Source organism: Toxotes jaculatrix, chromosome 13, assembly GCF_017976425.1.
Source record: "Toxotes jaculatrix isolate fToxJac2 chromosome 13, fToxJac2.pri, whole genome shotgun sequence".
Classification (NCBI taxonomy): domain Eukaryota; kingdom Metazoa; phylum Chordata; class Actinopteri; family Toxotidae; genus Toxotes; species Toxotes jaculatrix.
In genome coordinates this window covers 10,294,453-10,310,209 of record NC_054406.1, presented here as the reverse complement: position 1 = coordinate 10,310,209, position 15,757 = coordinate 10,294,453, and the positions used below count along the sequence as shown (strand labels likewise).

At 42.3% G+C, this 15,757-nt stretch overlaps 1 protein-coding gene across 2 annotated transcripts in view; it reads right to left on the bottom strand.

Moving 5' to 3' along the window:
• Positions 1–15,757, bottom strand: part of pag1 (phosphoprotein membrane anchor with glycosphingolipid microdomains 1) — a 45,461-nt gene that overhangs the window by 3,948 nt on the left and 25,756 nt on the right. For both annotated transcript variants that reach the window (XM_041053645.1, XM_041053644.1), the window contains 6 exons: positions 10,537–10,572; positions 8,779–9,010; positions 7,927–7,984; positions 4,797–4,893; positions 4,248–4,417; positions 3,552–3,983 (listed from right to left, as the gene is read on the bottom strand). In XM_041053645.1, the coding sequence (XP_040909579.1) occupies positions 3,552–3,983; positions 4,248–4,417; positions 4,797–4,893; positions 7,927–7,984; positions 8,779–8,966 (945 nt within the window). In that variant the 5' untranslated portion in view covers positions 8,967–9,010; positions 10,537–10,572. The remainder of the gene's footprint in view (positions 1–3,551; positions 3,984–4,247; positions 4,418–4,796; positions 4,894–7,926; positions 7,985–8,778; positions 9,011–10,536; positions 10,573–15,757) is intronic.

The following is a 15,757-nucleotide window of genomic DNA, read 5'->3' as shown; positions in this document are numbered from 1 at the left end:
GACATGCTGAATATCGCAGTTTACCTGGACCATGTCCCCAGTGTTTTTCTCAGCGGCCCACTGGCTGGGTCAAATTCATTTCCTGTACCTCATATGAAAACCCCACAGGCGACACACAGTCAAATGACTGCAAACAAGTGTTACTGCTGTTTATGACGGTTCAATAACTGTACAACGGCACAGGATCAGAGAGGCTGCGAATAAAAGGTCACAAAAAGTCTGCCCGAGTGTGTGTTTGTGTGTGAGTGTCAGCAATGAAATGTTAAACGAGAAAGCAGGTGTATGTATGAAAAAATGTGTGTATATGAGAAAACCTGGCTTTGTGTATGTGTGTGTGTGAACGTTATCAAGCTGCCACTGGAGGGGATTCCTCCCAGGCATTTACATACAGGCAACCCAGCGTATATGTACAGATGACTGTATATATGTATATATAAATGAGAGTGTGTGTGTGTGTGTGTAAGAGACAGACATAGAGAGCGAGTATCTATAGCCCATATCATCCATCATGCAGCCAGACTAACTGTCACAGTGATGGTGGCCAGCTGGCGCTCACTAGGCTCAGACACACATACACACGCACACACGAACAACGCATACACTTGGTCTGACAAGACAAATCACCGATGGCTCCTGGTCATACACGGGCGTAAACCGCGGGGAGCCGGGAACACTCAGGGTTAACCTTAAATCAGCCCCAGGGAGTCTATGTGTAGCACAATATATGTAAACACACACGTCTTGGTATCTTGTGTGTGTGTAATAAGGGGGGATGGGGAGGAATAACAGAATTAATGCTGACTAGCCAAGCCAACAAGGTACATGTGGGTGCGTATATAAATGAGTACACTTTTGAGCATGTGTGTGTGTCTGCCAGTGTGGTTTGGAGATATATGGTAGCTCACTAGATCCAGATTTCATCATAGATACAGGGGTCAGATGAGGCTAGACTCGCCTGATGTCCAAATGAGCTACAGTGATTAACTAATTGGCTGCAACACCAGGGACAAAGGAACAGAGAGACGTGACTAAAAAAAAGAGGAGAGAAATCAGGAGAGGGGGAGGAGATGAACAGAGGAAAAGAGAGCCAAGAAGACGGAGTATATTAAAGGATAATTCTGCTTTATCTTATTTTCATAGTTTTGGCAGTTATTTTTATCGGATGTGTTAAGATTAAACTCATCAAAGTAATTTCTCAGATCTGTATTTGAAGAGCAAAAGTGATCACGTCTGAAATATAGATAATAGTCCCTCATTGTACAAGAAAACTGTGGTATACAACTACGGCGAGTACTATAGGTCAAAACTGAAACAGGATGTCACCCTGTTCACTGTGGTAAATACCATCAGCAGACAATTTGGGTAACAATTTTACTGTTGGTCTCTATTTTCTCTTCTGATAAGTTTGGCTAACTGCTTCTTAACTACATCTGGGATGATAGCCAACACAGGGATGATGGCCAAAACTTTAGAGTGTACTGCCATGTTAGCCACTCTGTAAGGCTACTTAGGCATAGAAGCGCTTTGAGATAAATGTTACCATCAGTACGCTCACACGGACACAGTGTCAATGGTAACATGCTGATGCTTCTGGCCTGATACAAGGAAAGTGTTTGAATCAGATTCCCAAGGCTGCAAAAGGGAATGTACCAAGGTTCCTGCCATTCATCCTGAGAGGGACATGAATGTTTGTACCAAACTGATGGCAGTCCATCCAGTAGTTGTTGAAACATTTTCATGCAAAAATTCAAATTTCCCAGTTCATGGAAACACTAGAGAAAAAGTCAGAGGATAAAGAAAGTCATTCTCTTATCCTCTGGGTATCTGTGCCAAACCATGCAATGGTTGTTGAGATATTTCAGTCTGGACCAAAGTGATGGACAGACCAACCCTGCCGTCTTTAGAGCCACGCAAGTGGCTAAAGGTTAAAATAAAGACAGTTGCAAATTTGAACAGAACTTAAGAGAGGAGAGTAGAAAATAAGAAGAGTTGCCACTTTGTGTAGCTTTGTTGCAGACAGACAATGCGGTGTTTGTGTTTGTGTGCTTGTCAGCTTCTAACAGTGTGATGAAATTCTTTCTGAGCTCTGAGAGTGCGTTAGTTTGTGTGTATGTTTCTCCGATGGATCTCTGCATGTGGAAGACAGCATGCTGAGAGCAGCAGCAGCAGCAGCAGCTCTGTTCAGTGCATGACACTGAACCACCTTTCGTCTCTCCTTTTCACCTCCACACTCCTTTATTTTACCACTCTCTTCTTTGTTTTATTCTTCTTCCTTCCTTCTCCTTTACATCTCTGTCTCTCACCCTTCTTCCTCTCCCCAGTACTGTTATCATCCTTCTTGCTTCCCTACACTTCTCTCTTCTACAGATGGCTTCATTTGTATGCCGCTGGGTTTTTTTTTCTTTCCAATCTCTCTCTATCTCACTGCCTCTCACTCTTGACTCTCTTTCTCCCTCCACCCTTTATGCCTCCTGGTCCTTTCAGCATTTTTTGAGTCAATCTCCCATCATCTTTCTGCCACTATCTCTGTTTCATCTATTACTCTCTCCTGCACTTACCACTCCAGCTCCCATTTTCATTCTCCTCTCCTCCCTTCCCTCCTACACCGTTTTCTCTCTCTCGAATTTCTCCCCTCGGTCTGTCACTCTCCCTAAAGCAGCACTGAGCTAGCAGCTTAGCAGATGATAATTATGTGGGAGATACGTCTCTCTTTTCCTTTGTTCTTCATTGTCTCTTTCTCAAGCCAGCTACGTTGACTCTGACACAGGGTTCCTGAGCAGAACCCGACCTCGAGTTTATAAGGGGAAAAAACTGGATCATAAAGATGTTACAAACTCAGGTCACTCAAAGAGGAGAGAGAAGATACCTAGCTTCATCAAAAATGAGTTGGTCACATGGCAATACTCTGACAAGTTATTAACATTTTGCATGTTTATTTTTACTTTTATGCTTTAATGGTTTTAAATTGTTGTTTCTCAAAGGTTCAACCTGCAAAACACCAACCCCACAACTGGGGCAGAAGTATCTGAAGAGATATGGAAATATTATTCAATCTCAGGATTTTATCAAAACTCTATGAATATCATTGATACAAATGCTAACAAAGTTTAGAGTCATATTTTAAACTTGTTTGAACTGTGCCCAAATATCTTATTTCATAACTCCTCTCTGTAACTACAACAGTTTTGTGTATTAAAGCAAAGTAAAACTGTGCTGCTTTCTCTAAAGCCTCTTGATAAATCCTGCTTGATAATACCAAGCAGAACTTTCCCACTATTTAAAAATGTTACCTGTAATCCAACTGATCCAGAAAAGAAGTGTTTGAAAACATCCAAAAAATAGGACAGTTCCAAGGTTATGCTATGGCTGACAGTCTTACAGGAGAATCTTAAAACTCTATTTCCTGTGTTTTTCGTGCTTGTTTTCTGCTTTTGTATTGATCTTTTAGATGTGTTTTTCTCTGTTCTATTGACATAGTACTGAACCTGAAACATGTAACAGATCTATAGGGTGAGACCACATTCACACACACACATATACACAATCCTCACCTCTCCGTTGTGCAGCCCAGCCCCCACCAGTCCATTCATCACCACCGGCTGGTTGTCGTTTTCATCCAGAACCTTCTCTGGTACTGGTGGAGGTAAGTCTTCCTCTGGTTCCTCCAGAGGCTTGTGGGAAGGCATGGCGGAGTTATCAGAGCGCCTTTTGGCCTCCATGTCAGCGCTGTGGCGGCTCTTCTTATTCAGGTCGACAGAGGCGTACTCCACCCCTGCGCACAGGGGCCCCCGCTCAGGTGTGCAGGGGCTGAGGTGGCCGTTGAGGAGGGCAGGGGGATGATGGGGAGGTTCGTCCGGACTCAGCTGGCTGGTACCGTTGGGGATGCCAAGCTGCAGGGGGGGGTCTTTGAGCTCCTTGACTGTCTCGTACAGAGAGTCTTCGACGCTGACGTCACGTGACGCCACTGCTATCTCCTTCACCACCTGGAACACATACATACACTGGATTCTTTAATATACTTGCAAATAAGCTAAACACTTTTAATATTTCTCAATCAATCCATCAAACTCTTGTGGAAAATTCTAATTTTCTCTCTATATTTTGACTCTAGGCTCAATCGATCAACCAATCAATCACTCAGTCAACCGGCCAGCCAATCAAAGCGTTAATCTCCTCTACTGGCACGTTCAAGCTAAGTGCAAGGAAAAACGTGATTCTGCTGTTGTGAGGTGACTTTAAACATTGACCTCATAGGTGCTGTCCCCTGAGGGTGGGGGTCCATCCCCGATAAGGGCATTGTTGGGAGGGATGCTGGGAAGCTCGCGGTCCTGAGGACACTTGGAGGACCTGAGCTCTGATTGGCTGGAAAGCATCTCCTCTGATGGTTGGGGACTGGTGTCCTGTGTGTCTGTGAGGACTAGATGAACAGAGAAAAAAGAGAGTCGGGGTGAGTTAAGAGCTTCTCATGTGATGACTTTCAAAGTGTTATTCATGAGAACAAGATGAATTCCTGCTACTAATGATAAGTACCCATCCAGGTAAAATGACTAATGACTGTGACTAAGAACATAACAAGGAGAGGCCCATAACAAAACAACAGCTGAGGTAAAAAAAAAAAAAATGTTGCATAACAACAGCTGCCACGCAAACCTTAAAATAATGTAGCAGTATTTATAAAGCTATGTGATACCAGAAACATGTTGCACTTTGCTTGATGTGACTCTAATATTAATATAGTTAACTAAATGGACAGCGACGACAAAGCACGCTAAGCTAAAGTAACTATTCTGGCTTACTTGTACCGCTGGTTAAAGGACCATTGTGAGAGCTGCTGACGGCCACATCAGTCGCTGGACTGTCTACTGATTGGCTGATAGTCTCTCTCTCTGACACCTGCACAACAAAGGAGAAGATGTTAGTCACTGCTGGTTTCACAACTGACACACCGTCCTGACAAAAACCAAGGCATTTAATACATACCCATGAAAAATCCAGTCTTTGGTTATTTCAATTACACGTCACACCAAAAAAAAATTCCTGAAGGGAACAGAAATCCATCTGCACTTGTCAGCTTGCACAGGGTGGATGACTTTCACACCTCTGTGCAATCCAAAAGCCGCTGGCAGCAGATTGGAGTATGTTTGGAACATTACTTTTAGGATCTTCAGAATTTTCGGGAGCACGACTCGTCTCTCACGTTTGAAGCACTGATTACAGTTTTTACACTTCCCTGTTTTATTTTTTTTAAATGTATTTATGCTTTTCTTAGCTTTTCCAATCACATTACTGATTACTTTGAGCTCATTATCAGAATGTTATGCATGCTTAATTAAATGCAGTGTGTTTTTACCCACCAAGAAAAGACATCTAAAGATAGCTTACAAAATTTATGCAAGTGTAAAAAAGAAAACTGTTAACTGATTTATGCCTAATGAAGATACGCTGCTGTTTATTCTTATCTCGGTTTATTGTAATTGGATTTCTTTGGCCATAAAGGCTTCTCCTCACTTATAGATACATCTCATTTTATGTTCTTAATGTCATATTGATTCATTAATAATAGACACACTAAATCCAAATGACAAATAATTGCACAGAAGAGGGTAAAATGACAGCATTAGGAGAGTGACATGACAAAAAATTCAACCCACAGGAGATGAAACCCGCAAGGACATGTGTTTCCCCATTTCACCTTCCCTCCCTCTACAGGAAAAGTCAAAGCTACAGAGCAATAGCCCTGAAGCTGGAAGGGGCTTTAAGTGTTGTTCAGGGACACTTTTTTCTAACTGTGAGTCCATGTCCTCCAGTTGAGGGCTTGTTTCCCCGTTTGCTACATCACACAGAAAAACCTGCAGCTCTAATTAAAGTGTGATCATGCAAAGATCCACACCTTCGGTTTGATCAGCCTCCTCAAAGTCGAATCAGCTCTACGAGTGAACAAGCACTCAAATCATCACTCTCATCAACTCCAATTAATAGTCACTGACTATTGTGCTATTTAACACAGAATGTGCTGAGCACCTTCCGTAATGAGGCATTTAGCACAAGTCATTTTAAACATGAACGGTCTTGTCTCTATAGGCAAAGTTATTACTGTAACTCATTACCAACAGCTTAGAAAACACTGTGAAACTATATTAACTTGTGTCGCTCAAGATTCTCTTTGTTTAGGGTTGTTGTTTTCCTTCTCTGTGAGCAGTAAGGTTGTGGATTAGAAGCTCCACAACCCCACCTAGTGGCCATCTTCTGTCATAAACATTGGTGTCTATGATGTAATCTTTTAACTATTTTAGGACCCAAACATCTCTCATGTTGTTCTTTTGTCTCAGTCTCTCGGCAAAGGTGGGAAACAGCTTCCTTACTTTATTAGCATCCAAAACGGATCACACGGTCGTTTTTCTGACTGAACCTCACAAGATATGAGCTGTACTGTTTTATGAGTCTTGATAAGGACTGAATGAGAACAAATTTAGACAATTTGTACCTTTAAGGTTAAAAAAACAAACAAATGCTTAGTGTTATGTGTAAATGAAGAGGAGGTGTGAGTGACGAGGGAGAGAGTTCCTTTATAGTGTTAAGACATGGCCACGGGAAGACAGACTGATTGCGGGTGAGCGAGGAAGAGCCAATCCACTCATCCACAAAGACAAAAATCCCCATTTAACCTGTCAGGCTGTGACATGGTCCGTCATTTAAATGGGCCCCTCCTGAAACAATTCGACCACCCAGCAATTGTGCTACTGCTCAAAGGTTACAGTGAAGAATATCCATCAAATGCAAAGAGACTGAGAGGAATGTACACGTGCACAGTGAAGCATGTTGGCTGACACACACACACACACACACACACACGCACACACACACAAAGCCCCAGAGGGAGTGACATAATAAGTGAGTGAGTGTATATCACTTAGTCTGTGTAAGCCAGGCATTTGTCTCACTTAAATGTTGCTTAGTTACTAAATCATCAGCATTATGGGAGATAGTAATTACTATCTATGTCCATGAGATGATGTTCAAGAGCACATGTACATTTACATCATTATAAGTGCTACATACCAAGACAGGGCAAGGGTCAGCTCTATAAATACTGAATATTCAATTCAATGTGAATATTTTTTCACATTGCTGTGCCCATTGTCTTTTGGTTTTTTTTCTGAATTTATCCCCATCACTGACTGAATGTAATCCTGACACAACTGCACTAACAGCTGCAGGCTATCAGTCAGGAGGAGTGTAGGAACGTGGTGTATGTTTCTGAATTAGCGTTGTGGAAATGGGTTAGGAGGCAAATGTCAGAGGGTGTGTGTGTGTGTGTGTGTGTGTGTGTGTGTGTATCATGGGATGTCTGGGTGGAGATGTGTGTGAGTGTGCATGTGAGTGTGATATTCAGGCATGCAGCCAATGCGGAAGAACTATCCAGAGCCTCATTTACCAGTGGCTACACTGCCTGATTACAGACATGTCACTCTCCCATGCTGGGAATAATGAGGACTGTGTGTCAGTGTGTGTCTTCTTGTTTTTGTTTCTTGAGTTTCCCACAATCCCAAGATGTTCCTGAACCCTGCCCTCATCTATCTAAAACCTCTTTAAAAACATCTATGGTTACACGTCATTGTTTTCAGTGTAAGAGAACCAGTCTGTGGTGTATGGGTGTAATTACTAATTCGCCTGACACCACTGTGGCAAGCTGACTCAAATCACAGATCACATCGCACAGACAACACATACGCTCACACACATAAAAATACATAACAAAGATAACCAGTCACAATTTTAAAGAATGAGTTTTAGTTGCAGCCTTTTCAGCCACCATCCACAAGGTGCTTCAGTATCCCTTCAAAATATTCCTTTAATTACTCTTCAAAACTGGAGCTGATGCATGCTCTAGCTTACTGCAAGGAAGAGACCTCAAGTCTGACTCACTCCATTCATGAGGTTGTCATGGTCTCCTGCTGGATGCGCATTGGCTGTTTTCTTCTGCCTAAAAGAGAGAGGAGTGGACAGATGAGAGAACAGTGAAAGGGAGAAAAAGATAAAATTTTAAGGTTTTTAAGTTGCTATAAAGTCTACTTTTATGATGCCTATATTTTTCAGTGTTCATAGACACTGTCATAAATGTGCTAATTTTAGCATTTAGGTCATAATTAGTGAGTATGTGTTTAACACATACACACACTTATTATAGTTTCTCATATACACTAAATGTGAATTATATTCTGGGTAGTTCAGCAGAATAAACAAAGACGTGCTTCCTTTTATGAGCTGATTGCCACAAGTGCTTTGTATCTGCTGTGCCATCTCTCTAGAAACCACATATATAACTGAGTGATCTCTTGTTTTCCTCTGTATATTCTTATATTCTGTATACTCTTACTTATTCAAGTGTGTGTTCTACTTTGAAGACAGCCCTTTTTTACTGCACATATAATCACTCATAATTGTTGTATTAAAGCCAAAACACTCCTTAGGCCAATCTTTACTGTTGCTAAGAAACACTGTTCCTCATTGTTGTGCTGTAACTGTAATTCCTGTACGAACACCCTCTCATATATTTGTGCTGTTTTCAATACAACCATGCACAGCTGGGATTTTCAAAAAGAAAGGACTCAATTTAGATAGTTGCCACTGCAGGATGTGTCATTACATAAAACCAGGAAACTGTTATCATAACACACATCAGGCTTTCCTGACCTCCTCTAGATATATGAGTGTTTCCTAGAAATAATCATATAGGTCATGACTGTTCATGTATGTGTGTGTGTGTGCGTGTCTTACCCCTGGCAGCTAGCACACAGCAGCAGCAGCACAGAGACCAGCAGCAGGGCGGTGAGGGTGCTGAGGGTGATGACCAGGACCAGCTGCTCACTGCCCAGCCACGATGCCGCCCCAGTAGCAGCTGCCGCCCCCGACCCGACGACACCGGCCTCCGGCCCCCACCAAACTCCTCTCAGCACCGGAGCCATGACGCATCACACTGTGGGAGGGGAGGACATTGGACAGGAACCAGCTAAGGAAACATAAGAAAGAGAACAAAAAAAGACAAGATATTGTTATTTCAAATAAAACATGCAAATGTAATGAAATAATTTGCCAAAAAAGATTATGTTGTTAGATGATTACTACCTCAAGGAGCAAATCAAACAGTTTTGAACAAATAGACTTTGTAGAAAAGCACATATTATATTTCCTTACAGTGAGACTAAATATTTAGTGGAGGAATCTGCTTGTTTTTTAGCATTTCCTAAATGATTATTGTTGGTGAAGGATAAAGATAGTTTACTGAAGGATACAGTCAGCCAGACTGTTCAAACTGCACTTGATTTGTCAAACAAACATAATGAAATGAGTTGATTTTGAAGCATCACAGACATATTTTCAGTTGTATAATGAATTGAGTAACAACATGATAATTTCAGTTTGACACTAGTAAAACCGTAATAGTCATTAGAAAGATGAATTCAGTGTTGGTTCCAGGCATTTGAGGGTGTTTTTCATTATTATTAATATCAACAGACATATCCTTTATCCATTGTTATAACAATTTGTGCATTATTCACCAGCAGCTCAACTGCATCCTGTGATGACAAGTGACCAGCAGGTGGCAGTGCAGAGCGGAGTCAGACTGCACTGCAGACAGTGATCTGCCTCAGTCTGCTGCAGTGGCCCTCACACCAGAGCCTCCACAACTGGTGTCTGGGCTCTGCGCACAGCATAAGCAACCTCATCACGTCCCCGTCTAACAACCAAAGTTCGGTTTCACTGAACTGATGGAACCCCTGATGTTATGACAGGTGATTTATGAGAGCTGCGCGGTATTACGGAGTGAGTCACTGCGGGTGAGGACGGTAGCGGGGATGACATTTGCGTGCTTCTCGTGGCCTCAAAAAACTACCAAACAAATTAATCTTGAGTGGTGGGGTTTGCATCCCACTGTGTGTGTGTGTGTGTGTGCTGCTTGTGAGTGTGTGTGAATGTGAGGACATCAGGCACTGCAGTGACAGAGGGATGTGGAGGAGGAATGATCATGATGAGAAGGTGGCATACTAGATGACTGACAGGGAGCAGGAAAAAGAAGTCAGGAACATTTTCTTTCTGGCTATCTATCTACACGCCATTCTCCTTTCAATCAGCAGAAGAGACAGCTACAGCAGACGGGGCAAGGATCGGTGACAAAAATATGACAATCCATCTTTCCTTGTCTATTTTCTCCTGCATGAGCCAAACTCCCGTCTGGAGTAATGTGAATGTATGTGTGCGAGTGTGCAGAATACGTGTGTATTGTGCCAGTGGTGAAAAACTCCATTGTGTCTCTCTGCTCGCCTATGCTAATGTGACTGGGGAATGTGGGAGTTGGGGAAGTTTTGTGGCGAATCAGACAAAGCTGCAGAAGCCAATTTTAACTTCTTCTTCAAAGGCCACTGAGGAATTCCTGTTTTTGTGAGAAAGGTGGTTGTGTTTTCCCGCATGAAAAATACACCAGGGCTCATGTCGCTATCAGTGTGAGTGGATGGTGAGAGGCAGACACAACCTTACCTTGACACCTTGGATGATTAGTCAGGTTGGCCTCGCCTGGAAGAGAGCAGATAAAAATGAGAAGGGGTGGTGGGGGGGATTACTGCTTGGTGGAAATAAAAAGCACTGAGCTGAACATTATCCTTGGTGTGTGGTGTTGCTCTGTGAGTGTGTGTACGCCTGGAAGGAGGCTGTGCAAGTGTGTGAGTGGGAGAGTGGCGAGGGAGTTGTAAGTGTGTTTGTGTTTTTCAATACCCATATCAAAAACATATTGGACAACAGGCTGCCTGCAACCTCTCAGCCACACCACACACCCTTTCTGCTCACACACACTTCAGCCATGTGCCGTGTCTTTTATACTGTCTCCAATGTTTCTTACACAAAGGACACACACACACATTGTCCACCTTATTGACCAGTAAGCCCATGTAACTGAGAGGATAACAACCAGGTGACATCATCTCTGTATGGACATCATATAACACATGATATTTCCTGTATTCACCACACTGTTCAATGTCATGGACACACACTTGTTCACCTCTCAAGCTGCAGTGTTTCAGTCTGTCAGTGTATGAATCTTGCTGCCAAACCTCTGAATCCTTCCTGTTACACCAAGTAAAGTCAAGTCGAGTCCACATGTGGTCAAAATGTGGTCATTTTTTCACCACTAATGCCTGAGAAATTCTGTCTGAGCGGCTCGTGTCCAGGTGTCACTATCTGCCACAGTGTTGTGCCAGCTCGCGAGCATCTCCGTTGGCACTTAAACCAGAATAATTACCGGCTGCCACAGCACTGTGTCACCATGGCAACATTCCCTTCTAGCCATCAGTGCTATTTATGGCGGTAGAGAGAAAAAAAAAATAAAATGAAACAGAAAAAAAAATACCCAGAAATGTTTTGAATGCAACTCACAGAAGACTACTAAACTGAAGTATGACGTGTGTTTAAGTGTGGTATTGGTTTTAGTTTGCGTGGTTGTTACACTTGTTTTTAGCCTTGGCTTTGATGTGCCAGTACTGAATGATAATGAACACAATGAAGTCAAAGTATGTTGCTAAACTTGAATATTTGTGGGAAAAAAACACAAACTTAGTTGTTGTTTTCAGAGATTTCCACCACATCTTGTTCCTTCCTCAGGTGAAAGCGTCACTCAGCTATCACGGAGATGGTTTAGTTGATATCATATGACATGAGTATGTTAATTTCATCATGTGACTATACGTGCTTGTATATGGGTGTTTGGATTGTAACATCTGTCGTTCTGTGGCTTCTGATAGAAACCATCTCCATGACAACTGTGCACTTGCACCTGCTGAGGAAGGCCCCCGAGATGCAGCTGAAAGCTTTGGAAACAACAAGCTGGACACTGTGCTGAGACTTTTTTGCCAGGATTGGGTTATGTCAGAGGAGATGCCAATTTAATCAAAAAGTAACCACAAAATCAGATTAAATTTGAGCAGACAAGAAAAAAAAATCTAATTACTAAAAATAAAGGAAATTTGGCATTTCTAAATTACCAGATAAATGACACTACCTTCATGTGCTGAAGCTGGAAAGATTATTTGTAACGATTCATCCAGGGACGTTCTGATCTGACTCTTTCCTTATGCTCCAGATACTGATACATCACCTCAGAGTACCAGCCAATACCAGGGCTCTCTTTTTCCCTAATTTAAAAAAGTGTGTAGCGCTCACTGGGATCATTTTCATGTAACATAACATGGCCAGAGATTGCTGTGGCACTAAAAATGAACAGAAACACATCATTTTATAATGGCGTTGTCAAGAACACTGTACTTGAGGTGAATCCGGCATGTCATGGCTGATACTGACACCACTTAATAATGTCCAATCCAGCTGACTGGATTGGTCAATCCCTGGATTCATTATCTATCATTTAAATTGTCAAAAATGCTGCCCAAAAAAACTGTTACATTTATAATGAGATGACAAACCGAAAAGTAAGCAGCTCTTAACATACATGACACTTTAACCAGTAATGATGAGGGATTTTGATTTTGTTTTGTCATGTCTGATTTTGACGTGATAAAACTCTCACAGCCTTTAGCAGTCTGGTGTCACTCGTAGCTTACGGTGGCTAACGTTAGCTAATATGAGCAAACTTAGAATAGAGCTTGCAGTAAAGCTGACATTACTACATCAGTTCACTGACTTTATGACACTTCTTATCTTACTGTTACACTACTTTCTAGCCTTAAACCTTACCCTGTAAAAGCCACTGTTAAGCAAATATTACATCGGCTTACATTCACGTAGCATTACATTTGCTCAGCACAGCAAGAGCTTCAGCAAATTCCTTGCACTTGAAGCCATCCTCTTTCATTCCAGTATTCCCTGTCTCCCACTCTGCCCTGCCACATTTCATGTCATTACAAAAAGAAAAAAAAATACAAAACTCTGACTCTGCCATCTTAATTCAAATGGTATGAGGAACCTGTTAAGTACAAACACAGATCCAGCCCTGGATGACATTTCTAACATATTTCCCTGCTGAGCAGAAAATATGTGATGAGTAAACCATCTATTCTTCCCCGTGAGGACACACTTAATTTCTAAATACTTGATAAACACCACACACAAAAAGCTCTAAGTAGCTTTTTCACTGTGGAAAAAACTCCTTACAGGCCACCACCATGTGATACAAGACGGCAAGCCAAGGACTACAACTGTACTCTCTTATGCTGTCATTCTCTTTCTCCCGGCGCTTCCAGGCTTTGATGAAAGAAGCCAGAAGCCTTGGAGGAGAGACAATCAGTGTGGCTGTCTTCTGTTTCATGCCATAGAAAATAGCTGACTGGAAAAACCATTTGGAAAGGAATGTGTTTTGGGAATTAAAGGCAGAAATCCAAATTTTGCCCTCACCCAGCTGTACACACACACACGCACACACACAGACCTGAGTCTAACCACAAGCCCCATCAAGGCATAAACTACCATGCAAGAAACTAGTGCCAAAGAGGCAAGGAATCCAACCTGAGCCCTTCTGCTCTGCAGCCAGAGACCCTACCTGACATTGCAATGAAGCGTACATTGCAGAGCCACGTGTGTGTGTGTGTGTGTGTGTGTGTGTGTGTGGGGGGGGGGGGGGGGGGGGGGGGGGTTCATCTGTTGGACAAGCTGTTGGACAGAAAGACAGTGGTAAAAAAAAAGAGAGAGAGAGAGAATTAACATCCACCGGCAAAGCAGTGCTTCAGCTTCTGTGGATGCCTGTGTGGCTATGTGACACCTCCCTCTGCAGGGTCCTCTGGGTGCACGCAGACGGGGAAGGTTTACAGCTGGATGGCTGCTGAGAAATGAGCCCCAGGAAGATTCTCCTAGGAGAGCCAAAGGCATTTCCACAATAATAAATAATCCAGTTTTTAGGGGAGGAAAAAGACTCAACTTTCTTTAAGAAGTCGTGCTTGTGTGGAGCTCTGCGGGAAGCTCAAAGTAACATTTCTAAAATTATAAAAGGAGTCAGGAGAGAAGAAAGTGATGACTGGAGTTTAATCCAAACAATGAGAATTTCTGCTTCGTTTGCAGAAAGTCCTTTTCGTGCAATTGTTTGGGGAAGCGAAGCAGAATTTATTGTTACAAACGCATTGTATGCAAAAGCACTACTTCCAGTTGTTCTCTGTGATATTTCTAGGTAGCAAAAATATGAATGCATGCATTCACGCACATTTAGTGATACAAACAGGCTTACCAGTACCACACTTTGTAGTTCTGCAGGGACTAAGCACAACCCAGAGACCTTTCGCTCCCAAAACAACAACACAGAGCTCTGCAGGGTCTCTGTATTGATGTTATTTTGGCTGTAGTACACACTTTGAACCAAACTGGGCATAAAACAATTTCACTGAAACACAAAGAGAAAAATCAAAGCCTCTTTTAACAACCTCAATCCCAACCTAACATCACAATCTCTCACCCCCAGCATATAGTATTATGTGTTACCATTGTTCGTGAGTGAAAGAGAGGGAATGCCCCCCAATTGTTGACACCCAACTCAATATACCACTAGTGGATATGGGCATGACTAGAGATTATTAATGACCCGCCAATCAGCACAAGTGATATGTGATTAAACAGATAAACATGCATACAAATGCACATCAAGATGATGATGGTGATAAACATATATATATATACATATATTCTTATACGTACCTATAATATCTTTTAATGTACAAATGGTCTGTTTAAATTACTTTGGTTTTCATCATTATTCCATCTTAGTGAGAACAAAGTGGTCGTCATAAAAACAATGAACATGGATGCAGCGCATAACACACACACACACACCGCTGACCATCTTGTGTCCTGACCAGAGGGCCATTTGGATGGTGGGGGTGGGAGAAATGGGGGAGGGGAGAAGAAGGATGGGGGACTGCTGCCAAGAGAGGAGAGAATGGAAGATAAAGAAAGAAAGAGAGGGGAATAATAAAGATGTACAGAAACCATACTGCACCCACAAGAATTCAGTGAGAAAGAGAGAGGGCAACCAGGGGAATAAATAAAGAGAAAATGAAGCAGTAAAGGAAACACAGGGGGAAAAACAGAAAGCACACACAGGCCTACATAGTCATAGTAACACATTCATCTTTACTCACACCCATCCCCTGGGAGGGTTGATGAAATACATCTCCTCACAGGCTGAGAGGGACCCTGCCCTGACTCAGATAATGGGATTAAGTACGTACACATGCAGAGACACGGCTAGTTCGGCTGCATTAAATGCATGACTGCAAAAAAAGAAACCTACAAGTGTCAGTTCATAAATGTGTCTGTGTGTGTGTGAAGCTAGAGGACACTGGTGGTTCACTGTATATTTAACGCTGATCAGTCCTCAAACTGTCTGATTTATTAATCACTGTCTCTGCATGTGCGCCTATGTCTGCGTGCTTGTACGAGCATGAAAACAGGTGCTTCTGATTAAGGGACATAATCTGCGTTGCCTTGGCAACACTGCCCATCCAAAGGGTTAATGGCTTTAGCATGAGGAATTGATCTATCCTCCCTAAATGGGGAAATTGAAACTGCATAATTTAGCAAGGTTCCGTGTTTCCCCCACCCCCCCACCCCCCACTTCTCTCTGTCTCTCATATTACAGATTTATCTGTGTTATATCTTCATCCATGCACAGCATTGCACTCTCCTTTATCTTTCAGTGATAAACTAGCTAGGAGCAGCATTGATTTCAAACTCCCACTAAGGACATATAAACAAAATATGAAGC